The sequence below is a fragment of the Oncorhynchus keta genome, chromosome 26 (genome assembly GCF_023373465.1).
Source record: "Oncorhynchus keta strain PuntledgeMale-10-30-2019 chromosome 26, Oket_V2, whole genome shotgun sequence".
Taxonomy (NCBI): Eukaryota; Metazoa; Chordata; class Actinopteri; order Salmoniformes; family Salmonidae; genus Oncorhynchus; species Oncorhynchus keta.
In genome coordinates, this window is record NC_068446.1 from 45,416,953 (window position 1) to 45,440,261 (window position 23,309).

The following is a 23,309-nucleotide window of genomic DNA, read 5'->3' on the forward strand; positions in this document are numbered from 1 at the left end:
GAGCCACGCCCCTCTCAGTGCTACAGAGCCACGCCCCTCTCAGTGCTACAGAGCCACGCCCCTCTCAGTGCTACAGAGCCACGCCCCTCTCAGTGCTACAGAGCCACGCCCCTCTCAGTGCTACAGAGCCACGCCCCTCTCAGTGCTACAGAGCCACGCCCCTCTCAGTGCTACAGAGCCACAACCCTCTCAGTGCTACAGAGCTACACCCCTCTCAGTGCTACAGAGCCACACCCCTCTCAGTGCTACAGAGCCACACCCCTCTCAGTGCTACAGAGCCACACCCCTCTCAGTGCTACAGAGCTACGCCCCACTCAGTGCTACAGAGCCACACCCCTCTCAGTGCTACAGAGCCACGCCCCTCTCAGTGCTACAGAGCCACGCCCCTCTCAGTGCTACAGAGCCACAACCCTCTCAGTGCTACAGAGCTACACCCCTCTCAGTGCTACAGAGCCACGCCCCTCTCAGTGCTACAGAGCCACGCCCCTCTCAGTGCTACAGAGCCACACCCCTCTCAGTGCTACAGAGCCACGCCCCTCTCAGTGCTACAGAGCCACGCCCCTCTCAGTGCTAGAGCCACACCCCTCTCAGTGCTACAGAGCCACACCCCTCTCAGTGCTACAGAGCCACGCCCCTCTCAGTGCTACAGAGCCACACCCCTCTCAGTGCTACAGAGCCACACCCCTCTCAGTGCTACAGAGCCACACCCCTCTCAGTGCTACAGAGCCACACCCCTCTCAGTGCTACAGAGCCACACCCCTCTCAGTGCTACAGAGCCACAACCCTCTCAGTGCTACAGAGCCACGCCCCTCTCAGTGCTACAGAGCCACAACCCTCTGTGCTACAGAGCCACGCCCCTCTCAGTGCTACAGAGCCACACCCCTCTCAGTGCTACAGAGCCACACCCCTCTCAGTGCTACAGAGCCACACCCCTCTCAGTGCTACAGAGCCACACCCCTCTCAGTGCTACAGAGCCACGCCCCTCTCAGTGCTACAGAGCCACGCCCCTCTCAGTGCTACAGAGCCACAACCCTCTCAGTGCTACAGAGCCACACCCCTCTCAGTGCTACAGAGCCACACCCCTCTCAGTGCTACAGAGCCACACCCCTACAGAGCCACACCCCTCTCAGTGCTACAGAGCCACACCCCTCTCAGTGCTACAGAGCCACGCCCCTCTCAGTGCTACAGAGCCACGCCCTCTCAGTGCTACAGAGCCACGCCCCTCTCAGTGCTACAGAGCCACGCCCCTCTCAGTGCTACAGAGCCACGCCCCTCTCAGTGCTACAGAGCCACACCCTCTCAGTGCTACAGAGCTACGCACCTCTCGGTGCTACAGAGCCACGCCCCTCTCAGTGCTACAGAGCCACGCCCCTCTCAGTGCTACAGAGCCACGCCCCTCTCAGTGCTACAGAGCCACACCCCTCTCAGTGCTACAGAGCTAAGCCCCTCTCAGCGCTACAGAGCTACGCCCCTCTCAGTGCTACAGAGCTACGCCCCTCTAAGTGCTACAGAGCCACACCCCTCTCAGTGCTACAGAGCTACGCCCCTCTCAGTGCTACAGAGCCACACCCCTCTCAGTGCTACAGAGCCACACCCCTCTCAGTGCTACAGAGCCACGCCCCTCTCAGTGCTACAGAGCCACACCCCTCTCGGTGCTACAGAGCCACACCCCTCTCGGTGCTACAGAGCCACACCCCTCTCGGTGCTACAGAGCCACACCCCTCTCAGTGCTACAGAGCCACACCCCTCTCAGTGCTACAGAGCCACGCCCCTCTCAGTGCTACAGAGCCACAACCCTCTCAGTGCTACAGAGCCACGCCCCTCTCAGTGCTACAGAGCCACAACCCTCTGTGCTACAGAGCCATGCCCCTCTCAGTGCTACAGAGCCACACCCCTCTCAGTGCTACAGAGCCACGCCCTCTCAGTGCTACAGAGCCACACCCCTCTCAGTGCTACAGAGCCACACCCCTCTCAGTGCTACAGAGCCACGCCCCTCTCAGTGCTACAGAGCCACGCCCTCTCAGTGCTACAGAGCCACAACCCTCTCAGTGCTACAGAACCACACCCCTCTCAGTGCTACAGAGCCACACCCCTCTCAGTGCTACAGAGCCACACCCCTACAGAGCCACACCCCTCTCAGTGCTACAGAGCCACACCCCTCTCAGTGCTACAGAGCCACGCCCCTCTCAGTGCTACAGAGCCACGCCCCTCTCAGTGCTACAGAGCCACGCCCCTCTCAGTGCTACAGAGCCACGCCCCTCTCAGTGCTACAGAGCCACACCCCTCTCGGTGCTACAGAGCCACGCCCCTCTCAGTGCTACAGAGCCACGCCCCTCTCAGTGCTACAGAGCCACACCCCTCTCAGTGCTACAGAGCTAAGCCCCTCTCAGCGCTACAGAGCTACGCCCCTCTCAGCGCTACAGAGCTACGCCCCTCTCAGTGCTACAGAGCCACACCCCTCTCAGTGCTACAGAGCTACGCCCCTCTCAGTGCTACAGAGCCACACCCTCTCAGTGCTACAGAGCCACACCCCTCTTAGTGTTACAGAGCCACGCCCCTCTCAGTGCTACAGAGCCACACCCCTCTCAGTGCTACAGAGCCACACCCCTCTCAGTGCTACAGAGCCACCCCCCTCTCAGTGCTACAGAGCCACACCCTCTCAGTGCTACAGAGCCACACCCCTCTCAGTGCTACAGAGCCACGCCCCTCTCAGTGCTACAGAGCCACAACCCTCTCAGTGCTACAGAGCCACGCCCCTCTCAGTGCTACAGAGCCACACCCCTCTCAGTGCTACAGAGCTACGCCCCTCTCAGTGCTACAGAGCCACACCCCTCTCAGTGCTACAGAGCCACACCCCTCTCAGTGCTACAGAGCCACGCCCTCTCAGTGCTACAGAGCCACGCCCCTCTCAGTGCTACAGAGCCACACCCCTCTCAGTGCTACAGAGCCACGCCCCTCTCAGTGCTACAGAGCCACAACCCTCTGTGCTACAGAGCCACGCCCCTCTCAGTGCTACAGAGCCACACCCCTCTCAGTGCTACAGAGCCACGCCCCTCTCAGTGCTACAGAGCCACACCCCTCTCAGTGCTACAGAGCCACACCCCTCTCAGTGCTACAGAGCCACGCCCCTCTCAGTGCTACAGAGCCACGCCCCTCTCAGTGCTACAGAGCCACAACCCTCTCAGTGCTACAGAGCCACACCCCTCTCAGTGCTACAGAGCCACACCCCTCTCAGTGCTACAGAGCCACACCCCCTACAGAGCCACACCCCTCTCAGTGCTACAGAGCCACACCCCTCTCAGTGCTACAGAGCCACGCCCCTCTCAGTGCTACAGAGCCACGCCCCTCTCAGTGCTACAGAGCCACGCCCCTCTCAGTGCTACAGAGCCACACCCCTCTCGGTGCTACAGAGCCACGCCCCTCTCAGTGCTACAGAGCCACGCCCCTCTCAGTGCTACAGAGCCACACCCCTATCAGTGCTACAGAGCTAAGCCCCTCTCAGCGCTACAGAGCCACGCCCCTCTCAGTGCTACAGAGCTACGCCCCTCTCAGTGCTACAGAGCCACACCCCTCTCAGTGCTACAGAGCCACACCCCTCTCAGTGCTACAGAGCCACACCCCTCTCAGTGCTACAGAGCCACACCCCTCTCAGTGCTACAGAGCCACACCCCTCTCAGTGCTACAGAGCCACACCCCTCTCGGTGCTACAGAGCCACACCCCTCTCGGTGCTACAGAGCCACACCCCTCTCGGTGCTACAGAGCCACACCCCTCTCAGTGCTACAGAGCCACACCCCTCTCAGTGCTACAGAGCCACACCCCTCTCAGTGCTACAGAGCCACACCCCTCTCAGTGCTACAGAGCCACGCCCCTCTCAGTGCTACAGAGCCACAACCCTCTCAGTGCTACAGAGCCACGCCCCTCTCAGTGCTACAGAGCCACACCCCTCTCAGTGCTACAGAGCTACGCCCCTCTCAGTGCTACAGAGCCACACCCCTCTCGGTGCTACAGAGCCACGCCCCTCTCAGTGCTACAGAGCCACCCCCCTCTCAGTGCTACAGAGCCACGCCCCTCTCGGTGCTACAGAGCCACACCCTCTCGGTGCTACAGAGCCACACCCTCTCAGTGCTACAGAGCTACGCCCCTCTCAGTGCTACAGAGCCACACCCCTCTCAGTGCTACAGAGCCACACCCCTCTCAGTGCTACAGAGCCACACCCCTCTCAGTGCTACAGAGCCACACCCCTCTCAGTGCTACAGAGCCACACCCCTCTCAGTGCTACAGAGCCACACCCCTCTCAGTGCTACAGAGCCACACCCCTCTCAGTGCTACAGAGCCACGCCCCTCTCAGTGCTACAGAGCCACACCCCTCTCAGTGCTACAGAGCTACGCCCCTCTCGGTGCTACAGAGCCACGCCCCTCTCAGTGCTACAGAGCCACACCCCTCTCGGTGCTACAGAGCCACGCCCCTCTCGGTGCTTAACCAACACAAAAACATCCTATGCCGTTCTGCATTAGCATCGAACAGCCCCCGTGATATGCAGCTGTTCAGGGAAGCTAGAAACCATTATATACACAGGCAGTTAGAAAGGTTTATAATCTTTATGGAAGGCTGGACGGTCCCAAATGTCTCTAATAACGTTTTAATCATTTTGCACCCGATGCTAATTTTAGCCATTTTAATGTGACTGTAAAAGTGTACTAACTTTATTCCCGCATAACGAAAATTCAATTTTAAAAAAATAATTTTAATTGCATAACATTTTCAAAGTTTAATGTTTTTTGTGTGATTGGTTAAATTGGGTTACCTTTTAATCAATGAATGTGGTGGAAATTTACACTAACAGGTACTGCACACGCTAACAGGTACTGCCCACACTAACAGGTACTGCCCACACACTAACAGGTACTGCTACACACTAACAGGTACTGCCCACACTAACAGGTACTGCCCACACTAACAGGTACTGCTACACACTAACAGGTACTGCCCACACTAACAGGTACTGCCCACACTAACAGGTACTGCTACACACTAACAGGTACTGCTACACACTAACAGGTACTGCTACACACTAACAGGTACTGCCCACACTAACAGGTACTGCTACAAACTAACAGGTACTGCTACACACTAACAGGTACTGCTACACACTAACAGGTACTGCACACGCTAACAGGTACTGCCCACACTAACAGGTACTGCCCACACACTAACAGGTACTGCTACACACTAACAGGTACTGCCCACACTAACAGGTACTGCTACACACTAACAGGTACTGCTCCACACTAACAGGTACTGCCCACACTAACAGGTACTGCCCACACTAACAGGTACTGCTACACACTAACAGGTACTGCCCACACTAACAGGTACTGCCCACACACTAACAGGTACTGCCCACACTAACAGGTACTGCCCACACACTAACAGGTACTGCTACACACTAACAGGTACTGCACACACTAACAGGTACTGCCCACACACTAACAGGTACTGCTACACACTAACAGGTACTGCTACACACTAACAGGTACTGCTACACACTAACAGGTACTGCACACACTAACAGGTACTGCTACACACTAACAGGTACTGCCCACACTAACAGGTACTGCCCACACTAACAGGTACTGCCCACACACTAACAGGTACTGCCCACACTAACAGGTACTGCCCACACTAACAGGTACTGCTACACACTAACAGGTACTGCTACACACTAACAGGTACTGCCCACACACTAACAGGTACTGCCACACACTAACAGGTACTGCCCACACTAACAGGTACTGCCCACACTAACAGGTACTGCCCACACTAACAGGTACTGCCCACACTAACAGGTACTGCCCACACTAACAGGTACTGCCCACACTAACAGGTACTGCCCACACACTAACAGGTACTGCTACACACTAACAGGTACTGCCCACACTAACAGGTACTGCCCACACTAACAGGTACTGCCACACACTAACAGGTACTGCCCACACTAACAGGTACTGCCCACACTAACAGGTACTGCTACACACTAACAGGTACTGCTACACACTAACAGGTACTGCCCACACACTAACAGGTACTGCCCACACTAACAGGTACACACTAACAGGTACTGCCCACACTAACAGGTACTGCCCACACTAACAGGTACTGCCCACACTAACAGGTACTGCTACACACTAACAGGTACTGCCACACACTAACAGGTACTGCCCACACTAACAGGTACTGCCCACACTAACAGGTACTGCCCACACTAACAGGTACTGCCCACACTAACAGGTACTGCCCACACACTAACAGGTACTGCCCACACTAACAGGTACTGCTACACACTAACAGGTACTGCTACACACTAACAGGTACTGCTACACACTAACAGGTACTGCCCACACTAACAGGTACTGCTACACACTAACAGGTACTGCCCACACTAACAGGTACTGCTACACACTAACAGGTACTGCCACACACTAACAGGTACTGCTACACACTAACAGGTACTGCCCACACTAACAGGTACTGCTACACAATAACAGGTACTGCCCACACTAACAGGTACTGCCCACACACTAACAGGTACTGCCCACACACTAACAGGTACTGCTACACACTAACAGGTACTGCCCACATACTAACAGGTACTGCTACACACTAACAGGTACTGCCCAGACACTAACAGGTACTGCTACACACTAACAGGTACTGCTACACACTAACAGGTACTGCACACACTAACAGGTACTGCCCACACTAACAGGTACTGCCCACACTAACAGGTACTGCTACACACTAACAGGTACTGCCCACACTAACAGGTACTGCCCACACTAACAGGTACTGCTACACACTAACAGGTACTGCTACACACAAACAGGTACTGCCCACACATACACTAACAGGTACTGCTACAAACTAACAGGTACTATTACTAAAGGTACTTAACACTAACAGGTACTTACTAAATGTACTGATTAATATTATATATTACTAAAGGTACTGATTAATATTATATATTACTAAAGGTGTGATTACATAACAGGTATACATACTAACAGGTACTGCTACACACTAACAGGTACTGTGACATTAATAGATATATTACTAAAGGATTAATATACTGCACACATAACAGGTACTGCCCACACTAAATGGTGATTAATACTATATATTACTAAATGTACACATTAATAGGTATATATTACTAAAGGATTAATATTATATATTACTAAAGGTGATTAATACTAACAGGTACTGCTACATATATTAATAAATGGTGATTAATATTATATATTACTAAATGTGTGATTAATATTATATATTACTAAATGTGTGATTAATATGATATATTACTAAATGTGTGATTAATATTATATATTACTAAATGTGTGATTAATATATATATTACTAAATGTGTGATTAATATGATATATTACTAAATGTGTGATTAATATGATATATTACTAAATGTGTGATTAATATGATATATTACTAAATGTGTGATTAATATTATATATTACTATAATGTGTGATTAATATTATATATTACTAAATGTGTGATTAATATTATATATTACTAAATGTGTGATTAATATTATATATTACTAAATGTGTGATTAATATTATATATTACTAAATGTGTGATTAATATGATATATTACTAAATGTGTGATTAATATGATATATTACTAAATGTGTGATTAATATGATATATTACTAAATGTGTGATTAATATGATATATTACTAAATGTGTGATTAATATGATATATTACTAAATGTGTGATTAATATGACATATTACTAAATGTGTGATTAATATGACATATTACTAAATGTGTGATTAATATGATATATTACTAAATGTGTGATTAATATGATATATTACTAAATGTGTGATTAATATGATATATTACTAAATGTGTGATTAATATGATATATTACTAAATGTGTGATTAATATGATATATTACTAAATGTGTGATTAATATGATATATTACTAAATGTGTGATTAATATGATATATTACTAAATGTGTGATTAATATGATATATTACTAAATGTGTGATTAATATGATATATTACTAAATGTGTGATTAATATGATATATTACTAAATGTGTGATTAATATGATATATTACTAAATGTGTGATTAATATGATATATTACTAAATGTGTGATTAATATGATATATTACTAAATGTGTGATTAATATGATATATTACTAAATGTGTGATTAATATTATATATTACTAAATGTGTGATTAATATGATATATTACTAAATGTGTGATTAATATGATATATTACTAAATGTGTGATTAATATGATATATTACTAAATGTGTGATTAATATGATATATTACTAAATGTGTGATTAATATGATATATTACTAAATGTGTGATTAATATGATATATTACTAAATGTGTGATTAATATGATATATTACTAAATGTGTGATTAATATGATATATTACTAAATGTGTGATTAATATTATATATTACTAAATGTGTGATTAATATTATATATTACTAAATGTGTGATTAATATTATATATTACTAAATGTGTGATTAATATTATATATTACTAAATGTGTGATTAATATGATATATTACTAAATGTGTGATTAATATGATATATTACTAAATGTGTGATTAATATGATATATTACTAAATGTGTGATTAATATTATATATTACTAAATGTGTGATTAATATTATATATTACTAAATGTGTGATTAATATTATATATTACTAAATGTGTGATTAATATTATATATTACTAAATGTGTGATTAATATTATATATTACTAAATGTGTGATTAATATTATATATTACTAAATGTGTGATTAATATTATATATTACTAAATGTGTGATTAATATTATATATTACTAAATGTGTGATTAATATTATATATTACTAAATGTGTGATTAATATTATATATTACTAAATGTGTGATTAATATTATATATTACTAAATGTGTGATTAATATTATATATTACTAAATGTGTGATTAATATTATATATTACTAAATGTGTGATTAATATTATATATTACTAAATGTGTGATTAATATTATATATTACTAAATGTGTGATTAATATTATATATTACTAAATGTGTGATTAATATTATATATTACTAAATGTGTGATTAATATTATATATTACTAAATGTGTGATTAATATTATATATTACTAAATGTGTGATTAATATGATATATTACTAAATGTGTGATTAATATGATATATTACTAAATGTGTGATTAATATTATATATTACTAAATGTGTGATTAATATTATATATTACTAAATGTGTGATTAATATTATATATTACTAAATGTGTGATTAATATTATATATTACTAAATGTGTGATTAATATTATATATTACTAAATGTGTGATTAATATTATATATTACTAAATGTGTGATTAATATTATATATTACTAAATGTGTGATTAATATTATATATTACTAAATGTGTGATTATTATTATATATTACTAAATGTGTGATTAATATTATATATTACTAAATGTGTGATTAATATTATATATTACTAAATGTGTGATTAATATTATATATTACTAAATGTGTGATTAATATTATATATTACTAAATGTGTGATTAATATTATATATTACTAAATGTGTGATTATTATTATATATTACTAAATGTGTGATTAATATTATATATTACTAAATGTGTGATTAATATTATATATTACTAAATGTGTGATTAATATTATATATTACTAAATGTGTGATTAATATGATATATTACTAAATGTGTGATTAATATGATATATTACTAAATGTGTGATTAATATGATATATTACTAAATGTGTGATTAATATGATATATTACTAAATGTGTGATTAATATGATATATTACTAAATGTGTGATTAATATGATATATTACTAAATGTGTGATTAATATGATATATTACTAAATGTGTGATTAATATGATATATTACTAAATGTGTGATTAATATGATATATTACTAAATGTGTGATTAATATGATATATTACTAAATGTGTGATTAATATGATATATTACTAAATGTGTGATTAATATGATATATTACTAAATGTGTGATTAATATGATATATTACTAAATGTGTGATTAATATGATATATTACTAAATGTGTGATTAATATGATATATTACTAAATGTGTGATTAATATTATATATTACTAAATGTGTGATTAATATTATATATTACTAAATGTGTGATTAATATGACATATTACTAAATGTGTGATTAATATTATATATTACTAAATGTGTGATTAATATGATATATTACTAAATGTGTGATTAATATTATATATTACTAAATGTGTGATTAATATTATATATTAATAAATGTGTGATTAATATTACTCTGTGATCATGTGTAATTCACCGTGTCTGCTAACCGGTGAAACTGTTGTCAGGCCAGCAGCTTTTAGGTACTTTTAGACTAGACTGTTAGGGTAGTGGGTGGTCAGTACAGTAGGTAGTCACGTTAATGCAGATTTGTCCTAGCTGGTGTTTATTAAATGAAGATTTTAAAAAAATAATAATAATAATAATTTAAAAGAAGAAAGTTTACACACGGTGAGGGGCAGATTGGGAAGCCCACGTACCCCGATGGTGGCATTGAGCTCAGTCATGGTGACCTGTTTAGCTCGGTCTACTGCCTGGGCTACCTGCTGTTGGTGCTATAGGGGGGGGGAGGGGAGAGAAGCAGAGGGAACAGTTAGGACACTTCATTTATATTGACAGCTCTAGGGTTGTGAAATTCCCTGCTTTTTCTAGAAAATGTAATTCTTACTCCCATCCGAGAATTTTACAACCCTACAGTTGTAAATAACAAACAGAGTTGACCAATCATGGGTCTCATCTTCCCCACACACAATAACACACTTTACAATCAAAACAACACACTTTACAATCACAACAACACACTTTACAATCACAACAACACACTTTACAATCACAACACACACTTTACTTTCAACAACACACTTTACATTCACAATAACACACTTTACAATCACATTAACACACTTTACTTTACATTCACAATAACACACTTTACTTTACATTCACAATAACACACTTTACAATCACAATAACACACTTTACAATCACAATAACACACTTTCACAACAACAACATCAGAACAACACACTTTACAATTAACACACTTTCACAATAACACACTTTACAATCACATTAACACACTTTTACTTTACACTTTACAACAATAACACACTTTACATTCAATAACACACTTTACAATCACAAAACACACTTTACAATCACAACAACACACTTTACAATCACAACAACACACTTTACAATCACAACAACACACTTTACAATCACAACAACACACTTTACAATCACAACAACACACTTTACAATCACAACACACACTTTACTTTCAACAACACACTTTACATTCACAATAACACACTTTACAATCACAACAACACACTTTACAATCACAATAACACACTTTACAATCACAACAACACACTTTACAATCACAATAACACACTTTACATTCAATAACACACTTTACAATCACAACAACACACTTTACAATCACAACAACACACTTTACAATCACAACAACACACTTTACAATCACAACAACACACTTTACAATCACAACAACACACTTTACAATCACAATAACACACTTTACATTCACAATAACACACTTTACAATCACAACAACACACTTTACAATCACAACACACTTTACAATCACAACAACACACTTTACAATCACAACAACACACTTTACAATCACAACAACACACTTTACAATCAACAACACACTTTACAATCACAACAACACACTTTACAATCACAACAACACACTTTACAATCACAATAACACACTTTACAATCACAACAACACACTTTACAATCACAACAACACACTTTACAATCACAATAACACACTTTACAATCACAACAACACACTTTACAATCACAACAACACACTTTACAATCACAACAACACACTTTACAATCACAACACATACTTTACTTTCAACAATACACTTTACATTCACAATAACACACTTTACATTCAATAACACACTTTACAATCACAACAACACACTTTACAATCAACAACACACTTTACATCACAACACACTTTACAATCACAACAACACACTTTACAATCACAACAACACACTTTACAATCACAACAACACACTTTACACATCTTTACAACAACACACTTTACAATCACAACAACACACTTTACAATCACAACAACACACTTTACAATCACAACAACACTTTACAATCACAACAACACACTTTACAATCACAACAACACACTTTACAATCACAACAACACACTTTACAATCACAACAACACACTTTACAATCACAACAACACACTTTACAATCACAACAACACACTTTACAATCACAACAACACACTTTACAATCACAACAACACACTTTACAATCACAACAACACACTTTACAATCACAACAACACACTTTACAATCACAACAACACACTTTACAATCACAACAACACACTTTACAATCACAACAACACACTTTACAATCACAACAACACACTTTACTTTACAATCACAACAACACACTTTACAATCACAACAACACACTTTACACTTTTCAATAACACACTTTACAATCACAACAACACACTTTACAATCACAACAACACACTTTACAATCACAACAACACACTTTACAATCACAACAACACACTTTACAATCACAACAACACACTTTACAATCACAACAACACACTTTACAATCACAACAACACACTTTACAACAACAACACACTTTACAATCACAACAACACACAATTTACAATCACAACAACACACTTTACAATCTTTACAACAACACACTTTACAATCACAACAACACACTTTACAATCACAACAACACACTTTACAATCACAACAACACACTTTACAATCACAATAACACACTTTACAATCACAATAACACACTTTACAATCACAATAACACTTTACAATCACAATTAACTTTCAACAATACACTTTACATTCACAATAACACACTTTACATTCAATAACACACTTTACAATCACAACAACACACTTTACAATCACACCAACACACTTTACAATCACAATAACACACTTTACAATCACAATAACACACTTTACAATCACAACAACACACTTTACAATCACAACAACACACTTTACAATCACAACAACACACTTTACAATCACAACAACACACTTTACAATCACAACAACACACTTTACAATCACAACAACACACTTTACAATCACAACAACACACTTTACAATCACAACACATACTTTACTTTCAACAATACACTTTACATTCACAATAACACACTTTACATTCAATAACACACTTTACAATCACAACAACACACTTTACAATCACAACAACACACTTTACAATCACAACAACACACTTTACAATCACAACAACACACTTTACAATCACAATAACACACTTTACAATCACAACAACACACTTTACAATCACAATAACACACTTTACAATCACAACAACACACTTTACAATCACAATAACACACTTTACAATCACAACAACACACTTTACAATCACAACAACACACTTTACAATCACAACAACACACTTTACAATCACATTCTAGATGACAAAAGATAGATTGTGTTTTGAACAATTAAAAACATTTTTTTTTTAAACAAGACCATTTAATTCACACAAGTGGATAAACTTGAATTAGGGACAAGTGCCATACACAATTATTCAAAAGCATCTAACCTTGTTCAGACAGTACGACAGTGTCATCCTGACTAAATATGCACAATGACCAGCTCTACGTGGTCCCCTCTAACTTCAGACACTCCACAGTGTGACACGAGAAACCCCCAAAAAAGGCCATTTTAAAAAACACACTCACCTCTTGTGACAGGAAAGGCATAATTTGAGCTAGAATCGCGTTGAGCCGCTTGGCGATCTCGGTCTGGGAAAAAAAACACAAAAAGAGGACGAAATTCCAATTTAGAAAGCTGTAAAAGTACATAGATAGTAGAATGTATTCGTTCCTGTCGGTACGCTGATGTTTACAGTGATTATGGACAATTACTGCTGCGGGCGGAGAGAGAGAGAGACAGAGAAAAGAGAGAGAGAGAGAGGCGGTAGTGCTTGACTCAACATCCTCTCCAAACTGCATGATATTGACATGAGAGATATTTAAAACATTACACACAGAAAGAGGGGCAGCGAGAGAGAGAGGGGTGGGAGAGAGAGAGGAGGGGGGAGAGATAGAGAGAGGAGCGTAGGGGAGAGAGAGAGGAGGGGAGGGGAGAGATAGAGGAGGGGAGAGAGAGCGAGAGAGAGAGAGAGGGGAGAGAGAGCGAGAGAGAGAGAGGAGGGGAGGGGAGAGAGAGCGAGAGAGAGAGGGGAGAGAGAGCGAGAGAGAGAGAGGGGAGAGAGAGCGAGAGAGAGAGAGGAGGGGAGAGAGAGAGAGATAGAGGAGAGAGAGGGGGGAGAGAGAGAGAGAGAGAGAGGGGAGAGAGAGAGAGAGAGAGAGAGAGAGAGAGAGAGAGAGAGAGAGGAGAGAGAGAGAGAGGGGGGAGAGCGAGAGAAAGAGAGAGGGGAGAGAGAGAGAGAGGGAGAGAGAGAGAGAGAGAGAGAGAGAGAGAGAGAGAGAGAGAGAGAGAGAGAGAGAGAGAGAGAGAGAGAGAGGGGGAATGAGAGGGGGTGGGAGAGCGAGAGCGAGGAGAGAGAAAGAGAGAGAAAGAGAGAGGGGAGAGAGGAGAGGGGGGTGGATGGAGGAGCAGTGAGAACAGCTGGACTGACTGACTGACTGACTAAATGATGAGTGAGTCCTCTCCTCTCCTCTCCACTCCTCACCTCACCTCTCCTCACCTCACCTCACCTCACCTCACCTCACCTCTCCTCTCCTCTCCTCTCCTCTCCACTCCACTCCACTCCACTCCACTCCACTCCACTCCACTCCACTCCACTCTCCTCTCCTCTCCTCTCCACTCCTCTCCACTCCTCTCCACTGTAGACAAGAGGGGAAACGAGGAGGCAGGTGGTGTGTGTCTCTTTCACTCCAAGTGGCTGAACTCCTTCCTCTGACTGTTTCATCTACCTTGTCAAATGTCTGTTAACTGACTAACCACACTACTTACATTTATAGTTTGACCAAATGACCCAGAACATCATTACACATCAGGGTATTTCAGATTGCAAACTGGGTCTGGAGAGTCAACCCTGTCTGTCAGTCAACCCTTTCTAAAGGTCTGTCAGTCAACCCTTTCTAAAGGTCTGGCTGGCAGTCAACCCTATCTAAAGGTCTGTCAGTCAACCCTTTCTAAAGGTCTGTCAGTCAACCCTTTCTAAAGGTCTGGCAGTCAACCCTTTCTAAAGGTCTGGCTGGCAGTCAACCCTTTCTAAAGGTCTGGCTGGCAGTCAACCCTTTCTAAAGGTCTGTCAGTCAACCCTTTCTAAAGGTCTGTCAGTCAACCCTTTCTAAAGGTCTGGCTGGCAGTCAACCCTATCTAAAGGTCTGGCTGGCAGTCAACCCTCTCTGGCAGTCAACCCTCTCTGGCAGTCAACCCTCTCTGGCAGTCAACCCTACCTAAAGGTCTGGCTGGCAGTCAACCCTATCTAAATGTCTGGCTGGCAGTCAACCCTCTCTGTCAGTCAACCCTATCTAAATGTCTGGCTGGCAGTCAACCCTCTCTGTCAGTCAACCCTTTCTAAAGGTCTGGCTGGCAGTCAACCCTTTCTAAAGGTCTTGCTGCCAGTCAACCCTTTCTAAAGGTCTGGCTGGCAGTCAACCCTTTCTAAAGGTCTGGCTGGCAGTCAAGCCTATCTAAAGGTCTGGCTGGCAGTCATCCCTCTCTGGCAGTCAACCCTCTCTGGCAGTCAACCCTATCTAAAGGTCTGGCTGGCAGTCAACCCTCTCTGGCAGTCAACCCTATCTAAAGGTCTGGCTGGTAGTCAACCCTATCTAAAGGTCTGGTTGGCAGTCAACCCTATCTATAGGTCTGGCTGGCAGTCAACCCTTTCTAAAGGTCTGGCTGGCAGTCAACCCTCTCTGGCAGTCAACCATCTCTGGTAGTCAATCCTCTCTGGTAGTCAACCCTCTCTAAAGGTCTGGCTGGTAGTCAACCCTTTCTAGTGGTCAACCCTCTCAGGCGGTCAACCCTCTCTAGTGGTCAACCCTCTCTAGTGGTCAACCCTTTCTAAATGTCTGTCTGGCAGTCAACCCTTTCTAAAGGTCTGTCAGTCAACCCTTTCTAAATGTCTGGCTGGCAGTCAACTCTCTCTACAGGTCTGGCTGGTAGTCAACCCTTTCTGGCAGTCAACCCTTTCTGGCAGTCAACCCTTTCTAAAGGTCTGGCTGGTAGTCAACCCTTTCTAGTGGTCAACCCTCTCTGGCGGTCAACCCTCTCTAGTGGTCAACCCTCTCTAATGGTCAACCCTTTCTAAAGGTCTGGCTGTCAACCCTCTCTCGTGGTCAACCCTCTCTAGTGGTCAACCCTCTCTAGTGGTCAACCCTCTGGCGGTCAATGCGCTCTAGTGGTCAACCCTCTCTAGTGGTCAAACCCTCTAGTGGTCAAACCTCTCTAGTGGTCTAGTGGTCAAACCTCTCTAGTGGTCAACCCTCTCTAGTGGTCAAACCTCTAGTGGTCAAACCTCTAGTGGTCAACCCTCTCTAGTGGTCAAACCTCTAGTGGTCAAACCTCTCTAGTGGTCAACCCTCTAGTGGTCAACCCTCTCTAGTGGTCAACCCTCTCTAGTGGTCAACCCTCTGGTGGTCAACCCTCTCTAGTGGTCAACCCTCTCTAGTGGTCAACCCTTTCTAATGGTCAACCCTCTCTAGTGGTCAACCCTCTCTAGTGGTCAACCCTCTCTGGCGGTCAACCCTCTCGTGTTCAACCCTCTCTAGTGGTCAACCCTCTCTAGTGGTCAACCCACTCTGTTGGTCAACCCTCTCTAGTGGTCAACCCTCTCTAGTGGTCAACCCTCTCTAGTGGTCAACCCTCTGGCGGTCAATGCGCTCTAGTGGTCAACCCTCTCTAGTGGTCAACCCTCTGGCGGTCAACCCTCTCTAGTGGTCAACCCACTCTGGTGGTCAACCCTCTCTGGTGGTCAACCCTTTCTAATGGTCAACCCTCTCTAGTGGTCAAGCCTCTCTAGTGGTCAACCTCTCTGGCGATCAACCCTCTCTGGCGATCAACCCTCTCTAGTGGTCAATCCTCTCTGGTGGTCAACCCTCTCTGGTGGTCAACCCTCTCTAGTGGTCAACCCTTTCTAATGGTCAACCCTCTCTAGTGGTCAACCCTCTCTAGTGGTCAACCCTCTCTGGCGGTCAACCCTCTCGTGTTCAACCCTCTCTAGTGGTCAACCCTTTCTAAAGGTCTGCAAGTTGATTATCAGATGTGCTGATTCTGCACAGTAGTATCTCAAACATGCACAGTGTTTAAGTGTGGTCTTTGGCCTCTCTGTTCAGACAGTAGCAGTCAGTCAGCCAGACAATATTATCTCTGTTCAGACAGTAGCAGTCAGTCAGCCAGACAATATTATCTCTGTTCAGACAGTAGCAGTCAGTCAGCCAGACAATATTATCTCTGTCCAGACAGTAGCAGTCAGTCAGCCAGACAATATTATCTCTGTTCAGACAGTAGCAGTCAGTCAGCCAGACAATATTATCTCTGTCCAGACAGTAGCAGTCAGTCAGCCAGACAATATTATCTCTGTTCAGACAGTAGCAGTCAGTCAGCCAGACAATATTATCTCTGTTCAGACAGTAGCAGTCAGTCAGCCAGACAATATTATCTCTGTTCAGACAGTAGCAGTCAGTCAGCCAGACAATATTATCTCTGTCCAGACAGTAGCAGTCAGTCAGCCAGACAATATTATCTCTGTTCAGACAGTAGCAGTCAGTCAGCCAGACAATATTATCTCTGTTCAGACAGTAGCAGTCAGTCAGCCAGACAATATTATCTCTGTCCAGACAGTAGCAGTCAGTCAGCCAGACAATATTATCTCTGTCCAGACAGTAGCAGTCAGTCAGCCAGACAATATTATCTCTGTCCAGACAGTAGCAGTCAGTCAGCCAGACAATATTATCTCTGTCCAGACAGTAGCAGTCAGTCAGCCAGACAATATTATCTCTGTCCAGACAGTAGCAGTCAGTCAGCCAGACAATATTATCTCTGTCCAGACAGTAGCAGTCAGTCAGCCAGACAATATTATCTCTGTCCAGACAGTAGCAGTCAGTCAGCCAGACAATATTATCTCTGTCCAGACAGTAGCAGTCAGTCAACCAGACAATATTATCTCTGTCCAGACAGTAGCAGTCAGTCAGCCAGACAATATTATCTCTGTCCAGACAGTAGCAGTCAGTCAGCCAGACTATAATATCTCTGTTCAGACAGTAGCAGTCAGTCAGCCAGACAATATTATCTCTGTTCAGACAGTAGCAGTCAGTCAGCCAGACAATATTATCTCTGTCCAGACAGTAGCAGTCAGTCAGCCAGGCAATATTATCTCTGTCCAGACAGTAGCAGTCAGTCAGCCAGACAATATTATCTCTGTCCAGACAGTAGCAGTCAGTCAGCCAGACAATATTATCTCTGTCCAGACAGTAGCAGTCAGTCAGCCAGACAATATTATCTCTGTCCAGACAGTAGCAGTCAGTCAGCCAGACAATATTATCTCTGTCCAGACAGTAGCAGTCAGTCAGCCAGACAATATTATCTCTGTCCAGACAGTAGCAGCCAGTCAGCCAGACAATATTATCTATGTTCTCCTCATACTGTACTGTCTTCAGTCATCATATTTATCTAGTCAGCCAGACAATATGGTCCTTCTGTAGCTCAGTTGGTAGAGCATGGCGCTTGTAACGCCAGGTTAGTGGGTTCGATTCCGGGACCACCCATACTGTAGAATGTATGCACACATGACTGTAAGTCGCTTTGGATAAAAGCGTCTGCTAAATGGCATATATTATTATTATATATTAATATTATCTCTGTTCTCCTCATACTGTACTGTGTTCAGTCATCCTATTTAGCTAGGCTAGGCTGCCTAAGTATGCTACAGAGTTGTCTGACTAAATCATTTGACTAGTTCTTCAAAACAGATAAGGAATACATTCAGGAAGTGTATCTGTATCTCTCGTTGTTGTGTTGTGTACATTCCACTCTCACAGGGTCTGAGTGTATCTGATCTAATGTACCAGGTGTACAAGCGTATCTTTGTGAGTCGCTGACCCAACGGCAGGAAGTCAAGAGACAAACTTAAGAACACAGATTTTTGGACAGATTTCGGCAAGTGAAACCTCTCAAAGCCAGAAAAGAAATGGATTATGGTTGTAGTTAATTACCACGTTTCTGCCATGAACTATGGTGATGATTTGCTAAAAATGAAAACTACAACTCCCTTCGGCCCAGCGTCACACATAGTTCTTGACTTGAATTCTCTCTAGAGAATAAGCACGTTTGGTTCACAAAAAAAACGAAATGGTCAATTGGGTATTTACTAACCCGAAAAGAAAGAAAGAAAGAAAGAGAGAGAGGGAGAGTACATAGTGGCAGAATACCTGACCACTGTGACTGGCCCTAAACAGAGAGTACACAGTGGCAGAATACCTGACCACTGTGACTGGCCCTAAACAGAGAGTACACAGTGGCAGAATACCTGACCACTGTGACTGACCCTAAACAGAGAGGACACAGTGGCAGAATACCTGACCACTGTGACTGACCCTAAACAGAGACCACTGTGACTGACACAGTGGCAGAATACCTGACCACTGTGACTGACCCTAAACAGAGAGTACACAGTGGCAGAATACCTGACCACTGTGACTGACCCTAAACAGAGAGTACACAGTGGCAGAATACCTGACCACTGTGACTGACCCTAAACAGAGAGTGGCAGAATACCTGACCACTGTGACTGGCCCTAAACAGAGAGTACACAGTGGCAGAATACCTGACCACTGTGACTGACCCTAAACAGAGAGACACAGTGGCAGAATACCTGACCACTGTGACTGGCCCTAAACAGAGTACACAGTGGCAGAATACCTGACCACTGTGACTGGCCCTAAACAGAGAGTGGCAGAATACCTGACCACTGTGACTGGCCCTAAACAGAGAGTACACAGTGGCAGAATACCTGACCACTGTGACTGACCCTAAACAGAGAGAGTGGCAGAATACCTGACCACTGTGACTGACCCTAAACAGAGAGTACACAGTGGCAGAATACCTGACCACTGTGACTGGCCCTAAACAGAGAGGACACAGTGGCAGAATACCTGACCACTGTGACTGACCCTAAACAGAGTACACAGTGGCAGAATACCTGACCACTGTGACTGGCCCTAAACAGAGAGTACACAGTGGCAGAATACCTGACCACTGTGACTGACCCTAAACAGAGAGTGGCAGAATACCTGACCACTGTGACTGGCCCTAAACAGAGAGAACACAGTGGCAGAATACCTGACCACTGTGACTGACCCTAAACAGAGAGTGGCAGAATACCTGACCACTGTGACTGACCCTAAACAGAGAGTACACTAGTGGCAGAATACCTGACCACTGTGACTGACCCTAAACAAACAGAATACCTGACCAGAGTAAACAGAGAGTGGCAGAATACCTGACCACTGTGACTGACCCTAAACAGAGAGTACATAGTGGCAGAATACCTGACCACTGTGACTGGCCCTAAACAGAGTACATAGTGGCAGAATACCTGACCACTGTGACTGGCCCTAAACAGAGAGAACACAGTGGCAGAATACCTGACCACTGTGACTGACCCTAAACAGAGAGTACATAGTGGCAGAATACCTGACCACTGTAACTGGCCCTAAACAGAGTACACAGTGGCAGAATACCTGACCACTGTGACTGACCCTAAACAGAGAGTACACAGTGGCAGAATACCTGACCACTGTGACTGACCCAAACAGAAAGCTTTGACTATGTACATAGTGGCAGAATACCTATTGACCACTGTAGGCAGACATGGCCTCAAGAGAAACAGCCATGAGTCACTGCCCACAGTGGAAACAGAGCTGCACTTCCTGACCACTGTGACTGACCCTAAACAGAGACATATTTCCCTCAGATACACAGTCCACAAAGAATACCAATTTTGACCACTGTGACTGACTCTAAGCAGCAAGATTTGTACACAGTGGCAGAAAAGGTCAACCAGTGAAGAACACCACCATTATAAATACAACCCATATTTATGCTTATTTACACCTTGTTGTACTTTACATTCGCAGATACCTACATCACTGTATACAGACATAATATGACATTTGAAAGGTCTTCTGTAAACATGGCTCATTTCACTTTTGTTCTATTCTCTACTCACTTTCCTTGACAATGTTAACACATCTTTCAGAGTGGCAGTTACTACCTGATTCCATATGTGTTATTTCATAGTTTTGACCTCTTCACTGTTGATTTTACATTGTAGAAAATAGTAAAAAATAGAGATAAACCTTGAATGAGTAGGTTTGTCCAAACATTTGACCGGTTGTCTGTGTGTCTGTGTGTGTCTGGATCTAAACATCCTGACATGCCGCCCCTGGTGGTAAGGGTAGGTAACAACACATCTTCCACGCTGATCCTCAACACTGCCCCTCAAACAGTGTTCAGCCCCAGCCTGTGTGTGTCAGAACATCCTGACATGCCGCCCCTGGTGAGGGTAGATAACAAACATCTTCCACGCTGATCCTCAACAGGGGCAGAGTGTTCAGCCCCAGCCTGTGTGTGTCTGGATCCTGAACATGTGACATGCCGCCCCTGGTGGTAAGGGTAGGTAACAACACATCTTCCACACTGATCCTCAACATAGGGTGTGCGTGTTCAGCCCCAGCCTGTGTGTGTCTGATCCTGAACATTTGACATGCCGCCCCTGGTGGTAAGGGTAGGTAACAACACATCTGCCACGCTACATAGTGATCCTGCAGAATACCTGATAACCACATCTGACTGGCCCTTCTGGTAAACACATCTTCCACGTGACTCAACACTGGGGCAGGGTGCGTGTTCAGCCCCAGCCTGTGTCTGGATCCTGAACATCCTGACATGCCGCCCCCTGGTGGTAAGGGTAGGTAACAACACATCTGCCACGCTGATCCTCAACACTGCCCCTCCGGGACGTGTTCAGCCCCAGCCTGTGTGTGTCTGGATCCTGAACACACAGTGGTGGTAAGGGTACCTGACCACATCTGACGCTGACCCTCAACACAGTGTGTTCAGCCCCAGCCTAGTGTGTCTGGATCCTGAACATCCTGACACCACTGGTGGTAAGGGTAGGTAACAACACATCTTCCACGCTGATCCTCAACACTGGGGCCCTCAGTTCAGCCCCAGCCTGTGTGTGTCTGAATCCTGAACATCCTGACATGCCGCCCTGGTGGTAAGGGTAGGTAAACATCTGCCACGCTGATCCTCAACACTGGGGCAGGGTACCTGTTCAGCCCCAGCCTGTGTGTCTGGATCCTGAACATCCTGACATGCCGCCCCCTGGTGGTAAGGGTAGGTAACAACACATCTGCCACGCTGATCCTCAACACTGGGGCCCCCTCAGGGGTGCGTGTTCAGCCCCAGCCTGTGTGTGTCAGATTTTTTATTTATTTTATTTCACTTTATTTAACCAGGTAGGCTAGTTGAGAACAAGTTCTCATTTGCAACTGTACCTGGCCAAGATAAAGCATAGCAGTGTGAACAGACAACACAGAGTTACACATGGAGTAAACAATTAGCAAGTCAATAACACAGTAGAAAAAAATGGGCAGTCTATATACAATGTGTGCAAAAGGCATGAGGAGTAGGCGAATAATACAATTTTGACCATTGGTGTGTGACTGGCATGTACAGGTAAACAGCGAATAATGCAAAGAGCAGAAAAGTAAATAAATAAAAAAACAGTATAAAAACAGTATGGGAATGAGGTAGGTGAAAAAGGGTGAGCTATTTACTATAGACTAACAGCTGCAGCGATCGGTACGGATAGCTGATGAAGTTGGAGAGGGAGATAAAAGTCCTGACTTCCACTTTGTCACAGGCAGCAGAGTACTGGAACGAAAGGCGGCCAAATGAGGTGTTGGCTTTAGGGATGATCAGTGAGAACACTGCTGGAGCGCCACGGATGGGTTTGCCACTGACCAGTGAACTGAGATAAGGCGGAGCTTTACCTAGCATGGCAGAGATGACCTGAGCCACTGGGTCTGGCCC

General features: G+C 43.8%; 1 protein-coding gene across 2 annotated transcripts in view; it reads right to left on the reverse strand.

Annotated features, from left to right (window-relative positions):
- The window catches only part of tle3a (TLE family member 3, transcriptional corepressor a), a 107,354-nt gene that overhangs the window by 40,545 nt on the left and 43,500 nt on the right, over positions 1–23,309 (reverse strand). The window contains exons 5-6 of one of the 2 annotated variants that reach the window (XM_052481085.1): positions 13,976–14,038; positions 10,653–10,727 (exon numbers count right to left, since the gene is read on the reverse strand). In XM_052481085.1, the coding sequence (XP_052337045.1) occupies positions 10,653–10,727; positions 13,976–14,038 (138 nt within the window). Of the gene's footprint in view, positions 1–10,622; positions 10,728–13,975; positions 14,039–23,309 lie in introns of both variants that reach the window. The other variant, XM_052481084.1, reaches the window with a different exon arrangement.